This window comes from Emys orbicularis, chromosome 2, assembly GCF_028017835.1.
Source record: "Emys orbicularis isolate rEmyOrb1 chromosome 2, rEmyOrb1.hap1, whole genome shotgun sequence".
Taxonomy (NCBI): Eukaryota; Metazoa; Chordata; order Testudines; family Emydidae; genus Emys; species Emys orbicularis.
Genome location: NC_088684.1, coordinates 297,478,338 through 297,501,948, shown reverse-complemented (window position 1 = coordinate 297,501,948; position 23,611 = coordinate 297,478,338). Strand labels below are relative to the sequence as shown.

At 48.7% G+C, this 23,611-nt stretch overlaps 1 protein-coding gene across 1 annotated transcript; it reads right to left on the bottom strand.

Annotated features, from left to right (window-relative positions):
* Positions 1 to 461: 461 nt before the first annotated feature.
* On the bottom strand, positions 462 to 23,610 carry LOC135873899 (zinc finger protein 777-like). The gene is made up of 9 exons (XM_065398508.1): positions 23,587 to 23,610; positions 17,464 to 17,865; positions 14,938 to 15,064; positions 13,834 to 13,947; positions 13,531 to 13,644; positions 13,147 to 13,245; positions 7,739 to 8,605; positions 2,540 to 2,653; positions 462 to 1,573 (listed from the first exon to the last, which is right to left on the bottom strand). Exons 1-9 carry the CDS (start codon positions 23,608 to 23,610, stop codon positions 462 to 464), a joined length of 2,973 nt encoding a protein of 990 aa, XP_065254580.1.
* Position 23,611: the final 1 nt, after the last annotated feature.

Sequence of the window (23,611 nt, the reverse complement as noted above, 5' to 3'; positions counted from 1 at the left end):
CAAGACGGCCACCGTGCTCCACGCCAGAAATGGCAGCATTTACATAGAGTATTCAATGACTACGATCCATGCACTATAAAACATCGAGGGAGCCTTAAAAATCACTCTGAAATCACCAAGTGAACACCAAATACATGGAATTCCTTTGTCATAACAATATCAAGTGTTTCAAAAGGAATGCTTTATAAATGTTACAGCACACTAGCGAACATTTCACTGCAGGTTAAGGGTCCAATACTGCTAGCCCTGGCCTACAGCTCACTGAAGGCAAGGTGAATGCAGTACCTGCAGGATCAGGCTTTCATTTCTTCTTCATTGGTTCCTTTTTCTGTGTTCGCGACGCTTTCAGTGTAAAGAGATACCAGCCTATAAGTCTCCCCCCACTGCCAACACATTCTCCATGGACTAGCCTGCTGGTTATACTCAGGCCCTCAGTGGATCCTGTTCTCCCAGGTGACATTTCAGAGTCCGCTGATGTCTAAAGTGTTCGGAGCACTCGGGGGCTCTCTCAAGTGGACCCGCCAATGCTCACGGAGGTGCTGCTTCCGTGTGAAGTTTTTGACGCACTCCGTGCACTGGTAGGGGCGCTCCCCAGTGTGAACACGCTGGTGCCCCAGGAGATGGTGCTTCTGCGAGAAGCGTTTTGGGCACTGGGTGCAGTGATACGGCTTCTCGCCCGTGTGGATCTGCTGGTGCTTCAGGAGATGGTGCGTGCGGCTGAAGCTCTTGCCGCACTCCTTGCAGTGGTAGGGCCGCTCCCCGGTGTGGATCCTGTAGTGGTTGGTGAGCTTGGATTTATCCGTGAAGCTCTTCTCGCACGCTGGGCATTTATAGGGTCTCTCCCCCGTGTGGCTCATCTGGTGTCGGATGAGGTGGGAAGAGCGACTGAAGCATTTCTCACAGTATGGACAGATAAGGGGCCCTTGGCACTTCTCGGCGTGGGTTCTCTGGTGTATGAGGAGGTTGATGTGCAGCCGAAAGCTTTTCCTGCACTCTGTGCACACGTACAGCCGCTCTCCTGCCTGCAGGAGATGAGGATTGCTTAGGCTGGAGTTCGGACTGAAGCTGCTATCACACTCCGTGCTTGGACAGCATCTGCCTCTTGCCGGGTCAGATTGGAGACTGAGCATCTGTGCCACGCTTTGCTGACGGTCTGGCAAGCTGCCGGCTCCCTCTCCTGCCTGGACTCTCTGGTGCAGCAGGTACTGCTGCTTGTTACTGAGGCCCTTTGCACATTTTGGATAGTCATAGGGTCCTGCTCTGGTGTGACTCCTCTGGTGAACGATAAGGCTTTTCTTTAGCCTAAAGCCTTTCCCGCACTCGGCACACTTATTAGGCCTGTCTTTGGCAGACTTTCTCTGGTGAATGGCGACTGGCTTGTTGTTGCTGAAACATCTTTCAAGCTGAGCTGGTCCTCTCCTTCCGGGGTGGTTCTTCAGTTGTGATACTGCACTGCACCAACCCTCCTCCAGACCCTGCCCAACGTCCTCCTGGGACGTTCCTGTTAACGTTCCAAGTGCTTCCAGGATGGCAGGGCGTTCCTCTTGCTCAGTTTTGATCAGGATCCCATAATCTGCTGGATAGGAGAGAGAGAGCTTTTATTTCAGCCTTGTTATTCATGGCTATTATTTGTTAGCTGCCTTCCCTGCATGCACCAAAGTTTTCAAAACTGGGGGCCTAAGCTCACAGCCCCTAAATCCAGTTACCCCTCTACCGAAAAGAGGCCCGGTTTTCAGAGCCATGGAGCACACGCAGGCCCAGCCCCTGGTGCTCTGCTCATGGGAAAGCCCAGCCAGAGAAGAGGTCGCAGCAGTCAGAGCAGGAGGTGATCAAGGTGGGGATAAAGGTTACAGCTGCAGGGGAGCGAAGGAGGGAGGGATTTCTGAGGTGATGTAGAGACAAAAGGAGGAGAGAAGCTGGAATTCTCAGAAGACAATGGGGAAGGGAACAAGGGGAGCACCTCCTGGCTTCCAAACTTCCCTCCCTACTGCCCTCGTTTCGGAGCCATCTGCGCCCCTAGCCGTGGCCTCCTTTCCTTCCCACAGCCAGGCCTCTCTCTTGCTTTGGACAGAGGGGTGGCGGGAGGTCCGTCATTTGCTTGTGCTGCCTCATCTACCTGCAACACTTTTCTCTCCCTCTTCTTTTTCTTCTAACCTCACCTGAGGATGTCAGCCTATTATCTTGGGTCTACAGTCAGCTGTAACCCCAATTCCCCCCCCTCCCCCCCACACACACACGTTACTGGACTCGATGCAGGAGTCGCTGGGTGGGATTCAATGGCCTGTGTTATGAGGAGGTCAAACTGGTCCCTTCTGGCTTTAAACTCTGCAGACTACAGCCTCCTTCCATCCTGTCCTCTGGGCACCAAGTCTGCAAGAGGACTCGCTTGCCTATCTGCCCCTCCAATACATGAGCCTGCCCCCCGTGCCCCCATTCTCCCATAATTTCCTGGGCTGTAAATTCTCTGCTTGGGCAAGAGTCTGCCCCCATCTCTGTAGGGCGCTGCCTTTCCATTCACTCACTGGCAAGCAGAACTCACCTGGCCCGGGGTCCGTAGGCATTTCTCGCTCCTCCAAGGCTCCTGGATTCCTGACACTCGGCTTTTCCTCTTGTACAATCCAGGATAAAATGTCAGGTTGGGAAATTGCATAATCTATGGAAAGAGACATTGGGGGCTGTTATGTTTTATTGACACTGACGGAGCCGACGTCTCAAACCAAATGTTTTTGGCCAAAGGAGAATAAAACAGCTGGGAGAAGATGGATTTGTCCCATGCAAGCCTGTCAGGGGTCCCAGGACACCAGGGGACTGGACGGCTCATATACAAAACAAGCATTAAGGCCTTGTCGCCGCTACAAATTCCTAGCCAGAACAGCTGAGGCCTCCTAGCGTAGAGGCAGCTTATCCCAACAGAAGGAGTTTTTCCTGTCAGTACGGTAACATCACCTCCCCAAATGACATTACTGTGCCGATCACCTACACTGGAGGCTTTGCCAGCACAGCTGTGTCAGCTGCCGGGGGGGGAGGGGGGGAATCACATCCATGACCAACCCAGCTATACGTACTGACAAAGCTTTGTAAGGCAGACCTTCCCTAGGCAGCTTCCCTGTTTACAAACCTCCTGAGAGCCCAGGGAGCTGTTTCGAGAACGGATCGGCTCCAGGAAGAAATCAAGGCTGGCTGCTTTAAGAAAGTCCACGTGCCCCGGATGCCGGGCTCCAGAGTCAATGTGCCACCTTCTTCATCCCACCCCTCTATGCAATGGCAGCTGGGGGCCAAAGGAAGATGGGCAGCATGGCAGGACCAATAGAGACACTTAGAGGGAATGGGAGATTTAGCATCTGACAGTTTCCTGTCAAACGGGAGGATGTGGGGAACCCAGGAGAGGCCCCAGACAGCACTACGAAACAGACGGCAGCATCCCAGTTCCCCCAGGCACTGTCACTGCAGCCGTCAGGGCCAGGCAGCTCCCCGAACTGGAACACAGGCATTTCAGCTTGTTCCTCACCAGGTGGGCACTCAGGAGCCTCTGACTGCAGGGTTGGCAGCAGCATCTGAGCCAGCCCTGTTACAACGCTTAGTCGTCTTCAGATGAAAGACATTTTTGGTTTGTCACTTCCTGATACAGAGAAGGGGTGGGGCCTGCAGTGACACCGCGGACAACCAGCCACCGGCTGAAGGAAATCATTTTCAGATGGGTTTCTAGGGTATTTAATAATGTTGAAAGAACAGTTCTTCTGACCCACATCCTACTGTTGCTCCTGTCTCCCCTCCTTCCCCATCTGCGGCCATCTGTCCGAGAACACAGGGAAGGAAGAGAAATTGGCCCTTTTTAAAGTGGCGTCTAAACAGGAAGCCTGGAATCGCCCTATGGGAACTGGCCACTAATCCCATTTTACCTGGTGTCTGCCTCAGCCAAGAGTCTTTGAATCTAGTCAGCTGGGCAATACTGTGCTATTTCTTCTCGGCTCCTGGCTCAGATCAGTTCTGAGGCATGAATCTCAAGAGTGCCCAGAACATTTAAAATCTAGATTTCTTAGCTTCTAAACTTTGTAGAGTAACAGGATTTAGGGAAGTGAAGCATGTCTCACCTAGTATCAAACAGCAGTCCACCTTTAATATCTAAGGCAGTATTAGGGAATGGAGACTTTACATCCAATGTAATCTACTGACTTTTTTAATGCTTAGGAGGCTTAAAAAGAAATCATTTTAATTAAAAAACTCCTAATCAAAAGTTAGTTACTGTCCATCTGCTTTCTTCTACCCACCCATTTCTAAGGTGCCTAGTGTCTGCCTGTATCTGCAAAATATTTAGGAGTAGAAAGACACAGAAAGTAGACACCATATCAATCAACCAATTCACTTCTCTCTCTCACTAATGCTCTGAAATACGTTTTATAACAATGAAGAATTAAAAGATCAACACTAGAAAATACACTAGAAAGAACAATTCTGCACTGGCCTCGATGGGTAGGCTAATAAAGACTCAATAGAGTAGAGATAAAGAAGTTCTAGGACTTTACTGCTGTGCTTGTTATCTTTTTGTAGGAGATACCGTAACAGCCAGAAGTCACCTGTGGCGACTACCATGTGTGTAAATGAAATTATAATTTGTGCAGGCTACAGAAATAATCTCATACTAGAGAGAAGATTACTGCAGGAGGGCATGTTCCAGTTACGGGGAAATCAAACATCTGAACTTATGGGGCTGCAGTTTCTGAGCGGTAACCAAGAGTCTCTGCATCCTTTGTTTTATCCAGTTTATTTTGCATCTTTATCTTGGAAGGTCTGTGAATTCCTTGCAATCAAGTCATGGGCCATGCTGGAGTCAGTAATGAAGTGTGCATGCTCTAGGCTTATTTTACTGCCAGGAGGATGTTTGTTGGACTGCCTGCTCAGTCTGTAAAAGCAGCACTGGATCCCTAGTTATTGAGTAGCTCCTTGTTTACACGCCAAGTTTAGAAGGTTATCTCTGCTGTCTGGCATTTGCATGGGCACTGTCCTGTTCAAAGCTGGTACTGGCTATGCGCGCACACACTCAAATTCCACTGCTGTATTTTTTTAAATCAAGTCTTCCTGGTGTGAGGTGGAGATTCACTCACCTCTGACCCCTTCTCCATTGAGAGAATGAAGCATCACAAGAATGACCCCTGGCTTTAGGTTTTGCTCTTAGCAGCAGAATTCCATCTTTTAGAGGAGGCACAGGGGGGCCTCCCATTTGAGAAAAAAGTCCAAAGACACATCATATATTCCATAGGAGCTCAGTGGGGATGCACTGTGCAGCTCCTCCTTAGCCCGCACCCCAGGGCCACGCAGAGCTGCTTTCACAGCTAGGACTTTGTCCAGAGCTCACAAGATGGACATCACAGAAAAGAAACATTCAGAACTTCGCAGCTTCAGTCGTTTGTTCAAGCTTAATTTTATTATTATTAATAATCAAGCATCTACTGCCGTCAATTTACCCGGCACTTAGAGACAGAGACAGGTTCCCTGCCCAGGAGGGCTCACAGTCTAAACAGTACAAGTTTAAAAGGGAAATAAGGGGGTTAAGTGAAGTAATTAAAAAAACAGACACTGAAGAACTGGCTAGTATACGCGTACTGGACAAAATCAGGAGTGTTCCTCCACCTACCACAGGCCCTATGTTGCTAAATGCAAAGAGAGATTCTCCTTTTGCACATGTGGCAGGGCCCTGTGTTTCTGGAAGATCTGGGCTCTAGCCCTGCTGCCCTCGGGTGGGTCAGGATGGCCATGGTGTGCAGCAATTTGGCACAGGTGAAGCCTGAGGTGCTCATGGATTAGTACACTTGGAAAAATGAATATACACACAGAGACCAACAAGAGACCTGATCACAACCCTCAGAGCCACTGGGAAATCAAAGAACTCACCAATGCTGGGAAAAATAAACTTCTCAACTAAAAATTCAACACAGTATATTAAATACGAACTCCCAGCTGCACAAGGACTAAAACAGTCATGAACTGGTTTTAAAAAAAACTCTACTCAGGTTCATTGGGTTTAAACCCAGCTTGGCTCGGGAGTGCAGATGGGCCCAAATCGGGTTAGGTAGGGAGTGGGGAAAAGGCACTGTAAATGGCTACAGTCCCCACTCCATGCTCCCATAATGGTTACTGTCCAAATTCAGCGCCCTTCTGGAGTTTGCCTTTATTTAAATGACCGAACAAGACCTTACGGCAGGACTGTACTGAAACAAAGACCTTAGCCCAGCCCCCAAAGTCAATCACCAGCCAATCTCTCTCCTGCGAAACTGTATTAAGGCTTCTCCCTGCAGGTCCCCCTTTAGCTCTCTCTTCCTTAAAGGCCCACAGCCTTTGATGTTCCCAAATGGAGCTAATGAGACCCACCCGGGTCTGACTGCCAGACTGAGTCAGTGGAACAGCTCTGCCCCTCCCTGAGGGGCCATAGTCCTAACAACCAGACACCAGGTACAGGCCCAAACTGGAACCCAGGAGAGGACAATATAGTTTCTAACCCTGGATTAATATGATGTGACCAACTAAAACAGGTTTCAAACCACTTCAGGTAGCAGTTTTCGCCCCAGTGTAGCTGAGATCTAAACATTTAGACAATGTACCAAATAAATAAATGTTACCAAGCTGTGTGAGTTTAACAGTCCCGGAGTATGGCAAGCCCTGATTCCCAAAAATGAGAGTAAAAGAACTGAGAGGAGAATAAGAGACGCAGATACACCATGAGCTGCACAGAAAGGAAACAAACAAAATACTGTGCAGACAGGAAAAATACTGACCAGATAATAAATAAACAGAAATATTATGATACAGCTACCAGGAAAAAGAGGGCAATCAAGACAGTAATTCACTGCAATATGAAATTCAGCAAGCGTTTGAGTGTAGTGAAAGTACTGTCTCCTGCTAACAATTTGTTTTTCTATTCAATTGCATTGTTTGTGTCTTAAACAGAGGTATAAAAGGAAACCTTGCGAATGCGCTCTCGCCTGCAGATGTACTCACGTGCGATGAGTCTTGGACCAAATTCTGATCACAACTACTGCAGCATAAGTCTGGAATTACTCCAGAGTCTTCAGTGGGTTCCCCCAGATTTACAGTGTCATTTAGAAAGAATTTGGCCCAACTGACAGCACATGAGAAGTCAGTTTCAGTGCTAGAGAAGGAGTTGGATGGATAGTTCTAGGGAATTTGGCAGCTGCAGAGCAAACTTCCTCTGTCTGCCCTGTTCATATGCCTCATCACTGCCCTACCCCTAGCAACCAACTCCCATTCCCTGGCATCTGCCCAGAGACGGTCAGCAAGGGTATCACTCAGTGCCCCGTGTGTGTGTATACTTTTAGTAACCTGTAGACCGTTTGGGGCACGTACGACATGGGACTAACTTATGGAACTGACTGCTGCAGGATATCATCGAGGGGAGTAGCTTGCATATTGCCAATTCCAGACAAATAGCAGATATTCCCGAGAAACATATTTAGTTATCACTTCAATTAAGTGATTCAAGTCACTTGTTTTAAAACTTGGAGCATTTCACATTAAAAGTGAGCTGCGAGATACCGCAACACACCACCACTCCAGCAAGAAGTTTGTGTGGCCCCTATCCTACAGTGTGCCTCCTTTGGCGATAAATTGTCTGCACCAATGAGCACATGGCGACAGTACAGGGCCATAGCGCTGAGTGGGCCCTGTGTGAGCTAGAAGAAGATGTTGTCTAGCAAAGCGTCTCTCATGTTCTGCACGTTTAGACGGTTCCTCTCGCGGGTGTGGATTTTTTGGTGCTGGAGCAGATGCTGCTTTTGCGTAAAGCTTTTTGTGCACTCAGTGCATTGGTAGGGTCTCTCCCCCGTGTGGATCCTCTGGTGTCGAATCAGATCCGAGGGGTGACTGAAGTTCTTCCCGCAGTACGTGCACATTAACGACCCTCCACTCCTTCCCGTGTGCATTCTCTGATGCGTGATGAGGCTTTTCTTCTGAGAGAAGCACTCCTGGCACTTATTACACTTATAGGGTCTCTCTCGCACGTGGCTTTTCTGGTGCTGCCTGTAAGGTGATTTGACGTTGAAGCTTTTCGTGCATTTAGTGGCACTGTACGGCTTGTCCGCTGTCTGGATTCTGGGGTGGGATTTCAGGTGGTGATTCTGTTTGAAGCTTTCCTCACACTCCACAGAGCTGTAAGTGGCCCCACCAGTGTGGATTCTCTGGTGCATTGTCAAGTGCTGCTTGTACACAAAGCTTTTCTCACACGCTGCAGGTTCGTAGCATCCCAGCTTCGTGTGACTTCTCTGGTGCATCGTGAGGCTCTTCTTCAGCCGAAAGCCTTTCCCACACTCAGCACACACGTGTGGTCTCTCACCTGGGCAGCTTCGCCGGTAAAAAGTCACAGCGTTGCTTTCCCTGAAGCTTTCTTCCCCGGGCACTGACTCTATCGGCCTGTCCTTGACATGGTTCCTTGGCTGCATTATTGAGCTGTCTGGACTATCCAAAGGCCTTCCCTCCCTGGGAGTCCGGAACACAGTTTCTTCAGACAGTCCAGAGAATGTCCTTCGCAGCTGCAAGTGTTTGAGATGTTCCCCATGCTCCAGCAGCTCAGTTTGGAACATGATTCCATTATCTGCTGGAATAAAACAAAAATAAAAATACAGAAAATTTTATTTTGTCTGCTTGGGAATAAAGGAAACCTGTTAATCATTCCCACGTCATTACAAAAGCCCGTTACGGTCGGTTCTCCCAAGCAAACGAGCTAGAACAGTCCTGTGCAATAGTTTGTGTTTGGAGGAGGACAGGGTGAAAAGACAGATTCCAGCAGCGCTGAGCATCCGGCTCCCCTTGGAGACAATGAGCTCAACAGCAGTTTGATTTCCTGTTTCATGCCTGGGAACACCAGACTGTTACCAAGGCCACTGGAGAATCGGGGCGAAGCAGCTACATTTCCCCTCACAATCTAAGCTTTCATGTCTAAAGAGACAATGCATTTTACTGGCTGTAATTCCCCCCCAGTGCAGAAGACTCGCCCAACGCACTTAAAGCCTTCACACAGCACTTAAACTGCGTAAAGCCACAATACAAATGGCATCAGGAGTTTCCATCTTCACTGACTCTCGGCTGCTCCACATCAGCTGTGCTTAGTTTACAAATCAAACAGTGCATCCTCTGGCTACCAGCTCTGCAAACTCAGCCTGGGATCTGAGAGGCAAGTTGGGTTCTTCCTTATAGCACATCACCCCGAATCCCAAAGATTCTGCAGGCCGGCTCAGGTCTTTAGGGACGCCTTTACAACCTCCCTCGCCTTCAGTGGGCGTGCGCAGGCGTAACGGACTATCCCTGTCACTGGAACCTAACGAACAATTCTGTTGATGATGCACGAGGAATCCAGCTCACTCCCTTTTAGGCTTTGAGTTGTAAGAACTTATTTTAGTCTCTCATGCCAGCAGACGTGAATGAGTAAACCTAAGAGCCGGCTGAGTAAGACAGGGTCATGTTCACACACAGCTACAGAGTAGGTCTGGGTTTTAAGAGATGCTGGGAGCCCTTCTGCACCGGGTGAATTTCACCCTTTGGGAAGTGGTGTCAAGGGTTTTGCTGGCCACACTGGATATAGATTTAAACCAGTTTTTTAAAATATCCTCCTAACATTGTCCCGGCTGTTGCTGAACTCCTCACTCTGGCCTGCAGCCCAGGGTCACTGTTCCCTGGCTCCTATATATGGCAGAGGACTCTGTCTGTGGTGCCTTTTCACGGCAACGCAGACCACAGTTCTGCCAAAAGCTCTTCCTACGACCTTGGGGCCAGAGAATCCAACCTCTCTTCCTCCGCCTCGGGGACAGCAGCTGTCGCCCGCGTCAACCGAGTTACAGTAGCATCTAAACAAGAGACTTTATACAAACCGGAGAGAAGTAGAAACAGAGAACAGCACTTAAACTTCACCTCGTCTAGCGGCGACTGTGGCTAGCCGCACTAGAGCAGGCTCGGAGACTTCGATAGAAAAGGGGGGAAATCGGTAGCTGTGGCTTTCCATGATAAAGCTCTCTCACAGCCTTGTCAGTCAGCACTGCTCGTCCTTACAGCCACTGTCTGTCCAGCAGGCTCTCAAAAACATGCCCCTTGCCTCTGTTCTCTCCCTCAGGTTCGGTGCTCCCTGGAGGAGGCCCTCCGTCCATCCTCACAACCCCCCGGCAGGGAGCCAGTCAAACCCTCTTTAGAAGCCTCGGTTTGGGTTATTGTAGGTGTTGAGACCTCATGAACATGAGACGTTCTCCACGTCACCACCACCGTCCCACAGCCATCGCCACATTACAGCATCTTTCACTAAGCTTCCTTTGCTCAAACTGTCTGTGCTGCTGCTTCCTTCCCTATACAAATGGGTCAGCATCTTTCATTCTTCAAAGGGAGTGGGCTCATTTCCAATGGCTCTTTGGATCCTGGGCACGCACCTTCCCCTTTGCTCCCTTGGGAGTATCTGCGCAGATGTCCTTCTTAGAAGAAGAAACATGAGCAGGCTAATTGTTTCCCATTCCTGGGCAGAACGACCACTGTCTGTGCACAAGGATCCCGTCACGATGGGTCAGACCACACAGAAGGTTTCATCGTCAGGACATTTGCCACAGTTCTCCAGTCACCTCTCATCTCCAAGCTGGCTTCACAATCTTCCCAGAACCCTGACAGGCTAATCCTCCAGGGAGACCAGGCCACGCCATCTGGCCATTCCAATCTGAGCATTTCATTCCAACGGGCTTGGCTATGAACCTGTGATACGGACCACAACCCAGCCAAAGGGCAGTGCACGAAGAGCATCGATAAATAACGGCTATCGAGTCGGGGGAGGAGTCCGACAGGGCAAAGCAGGGATCAGGCTTATTTTAGTCTTTACTAATGACTGGAAGGAGGAGTAAATAGCGTATTAATGGGATTGACAAAGGTTACTAAACTGGGCAGGTTACAACATCAAGAGGAACGACCAGGAGAAGATAACAAGGTGGGTAAGAGAACAAAAGGAAATTCAACCTGGAAAACACAATTAGCACATTGAGGGGGAAACAACCTGGGAAAACGCGTACTCAGAAAGTGGGAGGAACCTCAAAAACAGGAAGTGACCCATGGGGTGGGAACAGACTGTTCATTAGTTAAGAGCTTTTACGACAAAGTTGGTGACGAAAAGAGCCAATGCAGTTCGGGGCAGCACAGAGACATCTCCCCACTGGGCAGAGGGCATCGTCCCTCTCTATACCGCTGTTGTGAGACTGTACTAGGGTTGCCAACTTTCTAATCAACAAAACCGAACACCCCTGCCCCGCCCCTTCTCCGAGGGCCTGCCCCTGCCCCACCCCTTTTAAGAGGCCCTGCCCACCACTCACTCCATTCCCCCTCCCGCCGTCGCTTGTTCTCCCTCACCCTCACTCACTTTCACTGGGCTGAGGGTTGGGGTGCAGGACGGGGTGAGGCCAGAAATGAGTGGTTCAGGGTGCAGGAGGGGGATCTGGGCTGGGTCAGTGGGTTGGGGTGCAGGAGGGGGTCAATAAAAGCTATTACCTCACCCACCTTGTCTCTCTAATACCCTGGGACCAACATGATTACAACACCACTGCATTCAGGGTTACTTCCTTAGTGTCTCTGGTACTATTCAGCCTCTACACACAGCTACTAGAAAAACTGGTCCAGGAGTGGGTGTGGCGTGCATGCTCCGGGAGGGGGCTCAGGGCTGGGGCAGGGGTGTGGGTTCTGAAAGGGAGTTAGGGTGCAGGAGGGGGATCGGGGCATGGGCTCCAGCTGGGCGGTGCTTACCTCAGGCAGCTCCCAGTCTGCAGCGCAGCAGGGCTAAGGCAGGCTCCCTGCCTGCCCTGGCTCTGCTCAAGTTCCTGGAAGCGACCAGCATATCCGGCCCCTAGGTGGAGGAACCAGGGGGGCTCTGCACACCTCCCGCGCCCGCAAGCACTGTCCCCACAGCTCCCATTGGCCGTGGTTCACAGCCAATGGGAGCTGCGCAGCTGGTGCTGGGGGCGGGGACAGCGCACAGAGCTTCCCTGATTGCCCCTCCGCCTAAGGGCTGCAGGGACATGGCGGCCGGTTCCGGGAGCTGTGCGGAGCCAGGGCACAGGGGGCCTGCCTTAGCCCTGCTGCGCTGCCAACCGGACTTTTAACGGCCCCATCAGCGGTGCTGACTGGAGCTGCCAGGAACCCTTTTCAACCGGGCGTTCCGGTCGAAAACCGGACGCCTGACAACCCTAGACTGTACCTGGAATCCAGCTTTCATTTCTAAACACATCGGTGCCAGCATTAATGAGCAGGTGGGAGGAATTATGGGAAGAGTAACCAAAGCAATCCGGTCTGTCGGGGCTGATTTATGAGCAAAGACCGAAAGCTTTAATGGCCCAGTCCTCAGGCCTGGCATCTGGAGTTCGGAGCCTTCTGGAGCTGTGCAGAGCACCTGAGCCCCAACCACACCTTTGTGATTCCCCATCCCCTCCTCAGGGAGGGGCACCCAACCCCTTCTCAGGGCTGGAGTCAGCAACTCCGCTCCATCTGGGTGCCTGGGGGTGATAGCAGGGAGGCAGTGAGCATGGGCAGGGCTTATGAGACCCCATGCAGGGGGCAGGCTCCTCACTGGTGGCCCAACAGACTGAATGGGCCATACTCCTGGTTGGCAGCCCCAGGACGGAACTGTCAGCTAGGAGCTGACCATGGGGCCCAGCATCCCCACAAAGTGATCAGGGAGCTGCCCCTCCCAGCCAATGTACTCGCCTTGTCTTATTTCATCTTCGGGACCCTCCCTGGTCGTCCTTTGTCTCCCCCACAAGGTGGTCACTGCCATAGCATCTGCTGCCCCAGGAGGGAGAGAGGGAGACCAGGAGCCATGTGTCTGTTTTATTTTGGGGGTGGGTTACTCCATTGCTTAAGCTGCCACATGTTCCTGGTACTTTCCCTCCGTTAGGGGGAAATTCTGTACTCAACTCTGGCCTTAAACCCTTCCTTCCCCCTCCCCTTGTCCTCAGACTGGCTCTGGACCCTTGTCTCCCTCATGAGCCTGCAAGAACACTCCCAGCTCCACCCCGCTTCCTCCCCCTCCACATATACCTCCCCCCCAGGGAAGTCCCTGTATGGTGCCAGCTCTCCACTCTACCGCAGGCTGCACAGCCTTTTGGGAGACCGCTGATAACTCACCAGTGCTGGGCTCTGAGAATATTTCCACTTCCTCCGAGGGCCCCTGCTCCTCCTCTCGCTTTACCCGGGACACACAGCTTGGCTCGGAAAACGCGCACTCTATTAATGGAAAGAGAAAACAGGCGGCAAGTTGACTTTCTTCTGTGAATCCCCTTTGCCCCCATCGCAGCATCCTTCTGTCCTCCCCTTGCAACCGCCAGCAGGTTCACTCCAAGCTGTATGGCTTTTACACAGGACTTCTCTTCCCGCGTCTTCTGCTCCCTCTGCCCCTTTTCATAAGAGCTTTCCCCAGCTCTCTAAAGCAGGGGCCTCTCTCCTACCTCACTCCACACATTCTGTGACAAGATAGCTACAAAGACACTGCTGTTTCAGCACAGCACTCACCGACTGGGGGTTCAGCCGGGATCTTTCTTTCCTCCGAGTTCTCCTGTCCCTTGATGCACGGCTCTTCCTCGCCTTCACTCTGGCAGGTCGCGTCAGGTGTATACACCAGTGATTCTGTGCATGGGAAAGAGAAATCCCATTATGTTGTTCTAACATCTCTACACTGTAGCTGCTAACGAGTCACTCAGCCGGAGCTGAAAAACTGCGTCTATAGCAGTTCACAAACACCTTTGTTTCCTGCTTAGATACGATGGAGAGGACACCACGGAAAGCCCTAAAATAAGGAAAAGATGACGAGTTTACCTGTGCTGGGCTCTGCAGGGATTTCGCTCTCCTCTACGTCTCCCTCCTCCCCCTCGCAGGGCGCTTCCCCTCGTTCAATCCGCGCCAGAAGGTCAGGTTTGGAGAGTGCATAGTCTATTGATGGAAAAACAGATCAGCGTTCCCTGGCTCCATGTTGCATTGAGCAGTACGAGATTTTAGGCACCCCGTCACTACTCGAAGTGGTGCGTAATAGGAACAAAGCTCCTAGAGAAACAAATGCCTGGTGAGGGAGGAGCAGGGCTGCCTGCTGGAGGTTCAGGGCTCTCCATGCAGAGAGAGATCGTTATCTTTCAGGCACTAAGTATTAAGCTACTTCCCTAGTTATTAACCTGCAGTCAGGCCAGAGACCCATCCAGGCCAGAGCCTGTCTAGGGGGTAAGCGATGGTTATTTTGTGTCCACAGTTCCTGAGACCAGAATGAGAACCTGCTTGGTTTATTAGTCTCCTACATTAGACCTAAAGGGTGGATTACAAGCACCAGATCCCATCACAAGCTGATTGTCCATCGATCCCTCCCCTTTGTTGAGTTTTTCCCCATCTGGCCCCTTGTCTCTCCTGCCCACTGTCTTTAATCCAACCTGTTCCCATCAAAGCTTGTGAGGTTTCCAGCAGCCCAGGTGTCTCCAATACACAGTTCAGCCACAGGCCATCAAGTCAATGCCTCCATAATCCACGGTGCTTGTGTACTACACCAACAGCACATGCGGTCATGCCTCCCTCTAGCTACAATGTTGCCTCTGTGCATTTCCCACCAAACAATTCTCTGCCCCTGGTGTTCTTCCTCTGTTACCCTGTTCAGTAGAAGATTTTCATCGGCACCACACATGGAACATAGCAGGTTTCTGGATGCGTACTTCCAAGTAATGCAACCATTATCCACAGCCAGAAGGCTCTGGAGATGGAGGGACCAGGTCATCCCTACATACCTTTCAGTCTAAACTGGCATCAATAACAGTGAAAAATGTGTTGATCCATCACGAAGATTCTATGTCAAGTGCAAATCCATTAGCCCAGTGCTGGAGCTGGCCCATGAATATCTGAGATTGCAGAACATCTACTAAACGAGTGAGAACCAATATTTACCCAGCGAGATCAGAGACTCATAGTTCCCCTTCATCACGTTCTTGTAAAGCTCTTTCTGCCATTCGTCTAAGTTCTGCCATTCTTGCTCAGAGAAGTAAACAGAGTCGTTTTCAAATGCCACCGGGACCTGTAATCACAGAGGTTACAGATTCATTCAGCACCTTGTATGGCACCCCAGTGCCATAAAGTCAACTGCCTCTTTCATCTTCTTTAGCCTTTAAGAGACGGGGGTGGGGGGGACGACACACAAGAACATTTCTCATTATTATAATTTATTTTTACAGCTTCCATAAGAGTTCCAGGTACTGTACAGAAATCCACAATGCTTCCCCTCCGAATGCCTAGAATTCAGACACAAACATGAGGAGAGGAACAAAAGGGAGGGGAATGACCACACTCTCTAGAAGAGCATCATTTGTGTTACTTACTGGGAAGCCCACTGTGAATGCCAAAGCACTGGTACCCTCATTCCCATTGAGCAGTATCTTAGACCGTGTCTACATGGGGAAGAATTTCAGAAGAGCTAGTGCAGAACAGCTATTCCACACTAAGAGTGCCTTTGTGTAGTGTAGGTTAATCCATTTTGGAAGTGGATTAACCTAAACAGCAAGAAGGCAGTCTTAGTGCCGAGTAAGAGCGTCCACATGGGGTACTCTGCTTTTTAGACACACCATATGGCCGAGTATTGTCGTCGGAGGCGCCTGATACCAAGTGGAAGTAAGACTGTGGCGAGCGCCTTCCACTTCCGTCATGCACAAACGGGCAGAGAGCTGAACGTAGTTCTCAATGGTCCGCGAATAAAGCACGATTCACACCCGGTCCTTCTAGGCGTCACGTTGGAGAGAACGCTCACATTTTGTGACCATCTGACAAAGACAGCAAGTAAGGTCAAAACACACAACAACCTGCTTGGAAAACTGGCCGGGACGCCATGGGGCGCCAAGGCCCAACTGTTACACACTTCAGCCTTGGCACTCTGTGACTCAGCAATGCAGTGCTGCGCTCCAGCCTGGGCTCGCTCATCTCACACAAAGGTGATCGACGTACAACGTAATTCTGCCATGCGTATTATTTCAGGCACGCTTAAATCTACTCCTCTACCATGGTTACTGGCTCTCTGCAATGTTGCTCCAGTGTTCGCAGAGAGGAAAGGGCAGCAAAGCTCATGATGAAACTACGTGATATGCCACATCTACCATTAATTAAAGCCTTGTTTAATACACCACATGGTCGTCTGCCCTCACGGCGCCCTTTGTGCATAAGTTTACCAGGTGAGGGATTTATGGTAGAGGATGTGTGGCGAGCTTCATGATCCGCAGAGAAAGTGACAAATAATTATCTTGTCTCGGACCCCACTCAACATCAACCCGGGCTTGATTTACTGCGAAGGCAATGGAGCCTTCTGAACCGGTTTCATACTGGACATGGACTTTGTGCTGCAGCGGCATTTCGGTGGCATTTTAGAGACAGTCCATTAGGTTGATGTGGGCAGCCACAAACCATGACACACATTGTTGAGGACAGCAAAATGACTCAACTTCCTGGCGGTTTTCATGCCTTGAACATCATTGATAAGAACGCTGTGGCTTGGCTTGACCAGATTGCATGCGCCAAATAAATACACACCACAACTATTTTGCAGTAACTTCCCCATGCCGACAAGCCCTTACTTCAAGAGTAGTTCCAGTGACTTCAGTGGGACTAGTGGTGGATGAAGATACTGCTCAGAGTGAGTAATGGTTTGTGCATCTGCTCCTTTGTGATCAGATACAATACAACGTTCATTTAGCTGATAGATTTCGTTTTATTTATGACACTTCACAGCAGTCAAGATTTTGTAAAGAGTAATGAAAAGGCAATAATCCGAGTTACCCCTGCAGAGCCCTGTTCAATATCTAATGAGAAGTATCAGAGGGGTAGCCGTGTTAGTCTGGAACTGTAAAAAGCAACAGAGAGTCCTGTGGCACCTTTAAGACTAACAAATGTATTGGAGCATAAGCTTTCGTGGGTGAATGCCCACTTCGTCAGACGCATGTGTCTGACGAAGTGGGCATTCACCCACGAAAGCTTATGCTTATGTATTTGGTTTGTAGAATTTACAAATTCCACTGGCTACTGCTGTAGAGTTTATAAAAGTGGCAAGATCGAAAAGATTATAAAGTCCACAGACACAACATGGTGCTTTCAGATTCACTCAAGTTTCTACCATTATATAACATATTGCACTAGATCTCACAGAGGAAAACGAACAGATATGGAGTTTCTACACCAAGTTGTGCGAGAAGTCAACTTACAAAAATAAAGACTCTTTGAAGAGTGAAACCTTTTGAAAATGTTCCTCTCTCAAAAATAATGGGCCCATTTAACACTAGACGTTCCCAGAAAATCCCTCCGCTGCCAACAGGCCACGTATACAAAATTTCAGCATAAAGGCGTTTGGGAATGTTAGAGTCAGGGCGGTAATAATCGAGATATAATGAAAACTGTTTTACTACAGTTCTTGAATATTATTAGCTACATCGTTACCTTGGGGATTTCCCCCTTAGTGCCTGGGGGGAGTCTCAGGATCCAGAAGTTCCTGTTCTTCAGCAGGTTCTCCATGTTCTCCAGCCTCCTCTGCAGCAGCCCGTACTCCTGGATCAGAGTTCCCAGCGCGGCCCACTTACTCTCCATTTGGTTCCCAAAATCCACTACCGTTTTCTCACAGTCAAAATATTTCTTTTCTGTTGTCACTGTTCTACGCTCCAGGTTCAGTAACCGCATGGCATGAGAATCAACCTTCTTTTCCACTGCTTGAATTGCAGCTAGAACAGTCCACAGCGAAATCTCTGCAGAGTTTGGCTTTGTCTCTTTAGCAGAAGTTTGTTGAGGAACAGTAGAGGGCTGGAAAGGTGTCCACTGCTGGGACTCCATGTCCCACTCCTGATCCTATTCACAAGAAGAGAAACTGAGATCAAGTTGGGGTCCCCTCACCATCTGTCACACCCAGCTACAAAGAGAAAGTGCAAGAACTGCTCACCACAGGCTACTCAGCACTTTCTATGTCTGGATGTTTATTTTTATAGGGTCACACTCCAGATGTGACCATAAAAAGCAGGTTAACACTATTATACAACTAATTTGCTAGTTTTATAACTGACCGTTTAGACTGCATTGGGCTGATGCTTGATAGCTGCATTGCACAGACAATGACCATGTTTTACTAATATTTGAACCTGATCCTCATTTTCAGTAATGTCCCGTTACACCACTAGGGAAGCATAAAAGGGCCTTATGCATTAACGAGGATCCGGTTTTTTTAATCAGCTTTGCACAATTTTCACTTCCAAGATGGTTCTTAAGCAGTTTCAGGCACTTTCCCCCCCCTCCTTTGCCTTGGTAACTGCTTCTTTTCCTAACCCAGTATTTTTCCTATGCTGGTGACTTGTGCTTTATATTTCAAGATATTCAGTTTATGTTGGTTTGTAATGCACCTGACGCACATATCCAGCAACTCTTTCTCTGGCAAGAGTCAATAACATGCAACTACAAAATGTTACCACTGATGCTGTCGCATAACTCAGGCCTAATGTCACACCAGTGAAAGGGAGAGTTATTTGTGTGTGGATTCACATTGCAAAAGGAAACCCCTGGTATTAAACTCTGACATTTCCGCAGTGTCTTTCATCAGAAGAATCAGACCTCAAAGCACTTTTCGGGCTATTCAACCACTGTAGTAATTTGGAGACAAAATGCAGAGTAAGCACTGCAGTTAGCAGATAAATTCTGCTCTCAGTTACACCAATATGAATGTAGAGTAACTCCACAGAAGTCAATGGAGTTACTCTGGATTGGCACCAGGATAAATGAGAGAAGAAATTATCCTCCTGTTTGCAGGACCATGCTTGGTGTTAGTGACAACACTGAGCACTGGAACTTAGCTCCTTTTCCAGGCAGGCCACGTCTACACCACACAATTAAATCCACCTAAATTCGGGCTTGTCTCCACTACCGGGAGATCAATGCTCAGAGATGGATTTAGCGGGCCTAGTGAAGACCTGCTAAATCAATGGCAGAGCGCTCTCCGGTCGACCCTGGTACTCCAGCTCTCTGAGAAGAGTAAGGGAAGTTGACCGGAGAACGTCTCCCGTCGACACAGCGCAGTGAAGACATGGGGGTAAGTCGACTCCAGCTACGTTATTCACGTAGCAGCTGGAGTAGCGTAACTTAGGTCGACTGACCCCCTTAGTGAAGACAAGCCCTTAGGTAGACTTACAGCAACTACAGTAATCACTGCCGTTTTTCACGTCCACGATACCCTCCTTCTGTCAGTGGTGCATGTCCTCACCAGGAGAACTTGCACTGACTTAAGAGGGGCAGTCTGGGGGGCTGAGAGCCCAGATGCCACCCAGGCTCTCAGCTCCCAGCAGAGGGAGCTCCATGCGGAGTGGGGAGATGAGAACCCAGGCGGCAGCCAGGCTCCAGCTGGGAGCTCTGTGTGTAGTGGGATCAGAGAGCCCGGGTTAGAGCTGGCTCCAGCTGGGAGCTCTGTGTGTAGTGGGATCAGAGAGCCCAGGTTACAGCTGGGCTCCAGCTGGAAGCTCTGTGGGGAGCCCACAGCCTGGTCTCTCAGCGCAGGGCAGTGAGGCTCCAGCTGTCAGCACTTCTGGGGCTCACAGCTGGAAAAAACACTTCCCCCTCCCCTCCACCCCCAAGCTCAATTTCGAAACAGGGACTCTACCAGCAGTGAAACTGCCATTCTTGTCAATTTCACAACTCCAGCGGTCAGCCACCCTGACAGCCAACAGGCGATGCAAGTAAGGCAGTGTCTATACAGACATTGTGTCACCCAAACTATGCCGACCTAAGCCTTATGCCTCTCGTTCAGGTGGATTTACTAGGTCGGAGTAATAGGCGAGTTACAGCCGCGGGAGGAACACTATAGCATGTACGCTTACATAGTTAGGTCGACGTAAGCTGACCTAACGTTGTAGTGTGGATATGCCCTAACATCACATACCCCAAACTAATTTTAATAGGTGTCCTAACAAATGGGAGAAATCTATAGCCATACTAGAAAATTACTGTTCTACTCAATTTCTTTTGGTAAGAAAACAAAACTAAAGTAAATTCAGCCTGCTTTTCACAAACATTTGTACGGTATATAGGCATAGCACAGTAATAGCTATGAGCATGTGTTTAATTCTGTGTCTATTGCCCCATAATTCTTTCCCTTGAAAGGAATGTTCACTCATAAAAAAAAAAAATTGAGCTTAAGTACATCAGAAGCAGGAAGCCTACTAAACAATCAGTGGGGCCACACTAGACGATTGAAGAGGAGCACTCAAGGAAAACAAGGCCATTACAGAGAGGCTAAATGAATTCTTTGCATCAGTCTTCACTGCAGAGGATGTGAGGGAGATTCCCACACCTGAACCACTCTTTTTAGGTGACAAATCTGAGCTGTCAGTAGAGGAGATTTTGGAACAAAACTGATAAGTTAAACAGTAATAAGTCACCAGGACCAGATGGTATTCATCTGAGAGTTTTGAAGGACATCAAATATGAAATTTCAGAATTATTAACTGTGATATGTAACCTATTGTTTAAATCATCTTCTGTACCAGATGACTGGACAATAGCTAATGTGACGCCAATTTAAAAAAAAGGCTCCAGTGGCGATCCCGGCAATTACAGACCAGTAAGCCTAACTTCAGTACCAGGCAGACTGGTTGAAACTATAGTGTGAATTGTTGGGGAAGAGTCAAAACAGCTTTTGTAAAAGAAAATCATGCCTCACCAATCTATCAGAATTCTTTGAGTGGGTCAACAGACATGTGGACAAGGGTGATCTACTGGACATAGTGTACTTGGAATTTCAGAAAGCCTTTGACGAGGTCCCTCACCAAAAACTCTTATGCAAAATAGGCAGTCATGGGATTAGAGGGAAGGTCCTCTCATGGATCAGTAACTGGTTAAAGACAGGAAACAAAGGGTAGAAATAAATGGTCAGTTTTCAAAGTGAAGAAATGTAAATAGCAGGGTCCAAGGATCTGTACTGGGACCAGTGCTGTTCAACATATTCATTAATGATCTGGAAAAAGGGGTAAACAGTGAGTGGCAAAGTTTGCAGATAATACAAAATTACTCAAGAGAGTTAAGTCCAAAACTGACTGTGAAGAGTTACAAAAGGACCTCACAAAACTGGGTGACTGGGCAACAAAATGGCAGATGAAATTCAAGGTTGATAAATGCAAAGTAATGTACATTGGAAAACATAATCCCACCTATACATATAAAATGATGGGGTCTAAAATTAGCTGAAATCACTCAAGAAAGAGATCTTGGAGCATTGTGGATAGTTCTCGAAAACATCTGCTCAACATGCAGTGTCAGTCAAAAAAGCTAACAGAATGTTAGGAACCATTAGGAAAGGGATAGATAATAAAACAGAAAATATCATAATGCCATTATATACATCGATTACACCCACATCTTGAATACAGGGTGCAGTTCTGGTTACCCCATCTCAGAAAAGATACATTAGAATAGGAAAAGGTATAGCGAAGGGAAACAAAAATGACTAGGGGTATGGAACAGCTTCCATATGAGGAGAGATTAAAAAGACTGGGGCTGTTCAGTTTAGAAACAAGACAACTAAGGGGGGATATGATAGAGGTCTATAAAATCATGACTGGTGTGAAGTACATAAGGAAGTGTTATTTACCCCTTCACGTAACACAAAAAACAGACCCCATCCAATTGAATTAACAGGCAGCAGGTTTAAAACAAACAAAAGGAAGCAACAGAGAGTTCTGTGGCACCTTTAAGACTAACAGATGTATTGGAGCATAAACTTTCGTGGGTGAATACCCACTTCGTCAGACGCAGATCACTAGATGATTACCTGGTCTGTTCTTTCCCTCTGAAGCATCTGGCATCGGTGCCACTGTTGGAAGACAAGCTACTGGGCTAGATTGGTTCATTGGTCTGACCCACTAGGACAACGAGAAGTCCGATTTATTTGGGCATAAGCTTTCGTGGGTAAAAAACCCACTTCTTCAGATTGGGTTCTTCAGTCGCATCTGAAGAAGTGGGTTTTTTACCCACAAAAGCTTATGCCCAAATAAATCTGTTAGTCTTTAAGGTGCCACCAGACTCCTGGTTAGTTTTGTGGATACAGACTAACATGGCTACCCCTCTGATACTTGACCCACTATGGCCATTCTTATGTAATAGGTTTCTGTTGAATTTGTGGAACAACATGGAATTATTTTGGGGGTCAAAACAGCACTTGTAAATTCTCACAAATGTTCAGCAAATGTTGCTTGTCTTATACTTCAAAGGAACCAAGAATAAATTTGGGGCCAAATCATGAGCTTCAAGGGGAGCAGCAGGTGCTAAGCAACTCTCAGTACTTGTCCCCTTGCTGGAGATGTGGTTTTACTTTTAAAAACAATCCTGGTGCATTTTCAACTCAATTCTCTTTGCCTGACAAACACAAACCCCTTCCACATGTGACTGCTCCCACTGACAATGGGATGCGGCGGAAGGATCTCTCATGTGAGTAAGAGATTCACAATCTAGCACGTGTTGAGTTTAATACGATTAACAAAAAGCGTGGTTTAGACAGAGAATCAAAATGTAATCACAGTACTAAATACAATTGACATGACATTAGTTTGTACCTCTCCCCCAGAGGGCTATGCAACCATCTTTGGTACACATGGAAACAACTCTTTAAAATTCTATGTAACACCAACAAATGTCGCTCTTAGTATGGAGTGGCTTTATCGCATTCACAGAAAACAACAGTCAATATTCCTCTGTGGAATAGTCTCCCAGGAAAAGGGGTGGGAGCGCTGTTGGCTTGGGAGACTTAAGCCAAGACTGCACAAAGGCCTGGGTATGGGAATGGACAAGATGATTGTATTGTTCTTTCCCATTTCTCAGTTACATGATCCAGATTTGTCTGGTGGTTTATTTTTCCTCTGTGGTTTCCAACCACTTTTGCCGGACTTCTGCTTTTTTCTTTTAAATTGACATTTAATTTCAAAAGCAGCTACAGATACAGGAAACCAATGGCTGACTAGCTCCTGGCACCGAACACCCAACCGATAATAGGTCAAGGCCCCAATTCTGCATCTGCATGCACCTGTGTGATGCGCCACGTGAATTCAATGGGACTCTGGGTCTCAGACCCATGCACGCTTACTTTAGTGGGGCTCTGCACAGGCACCTACAGAGGATCAGGGCCTAGAACAAAAACCATTTCCAATGAACCCCAAGGGGGAACTTTGAGATGTGAAAAAACCCCACACGGAAAACTATGAAACATGACTATTAAAACCCCAACACATCTAGTGCCGCTAATAACGTGGGCAGCCTGTCCTGACGAAGAGTGATGGGTCAGGGATGAGGAAGGTGCAAGTTGAAACAGGGCCAGGCTGTGGGATTGCTGTGGGGAAGGCCCCAGCCCCACACTCCGGCAGGAGGTTTTTCTACTTGCTGATCATCCCACGCTGGGCTGAGCCGGGGCCTCTCTGGCTCCCTGGGCCGGTCCGTGGCACCCCCCGGATTTATCTTTGCGCCGGTATCAATGAAAATCATCCCCCGCGCCCCGGGGCTCAGCCAGGGGGGTTCCTGCCCCCGCCCCGGCCCGGCCCTTACCTGGGCAGCGGCCCGCTCGGCCATG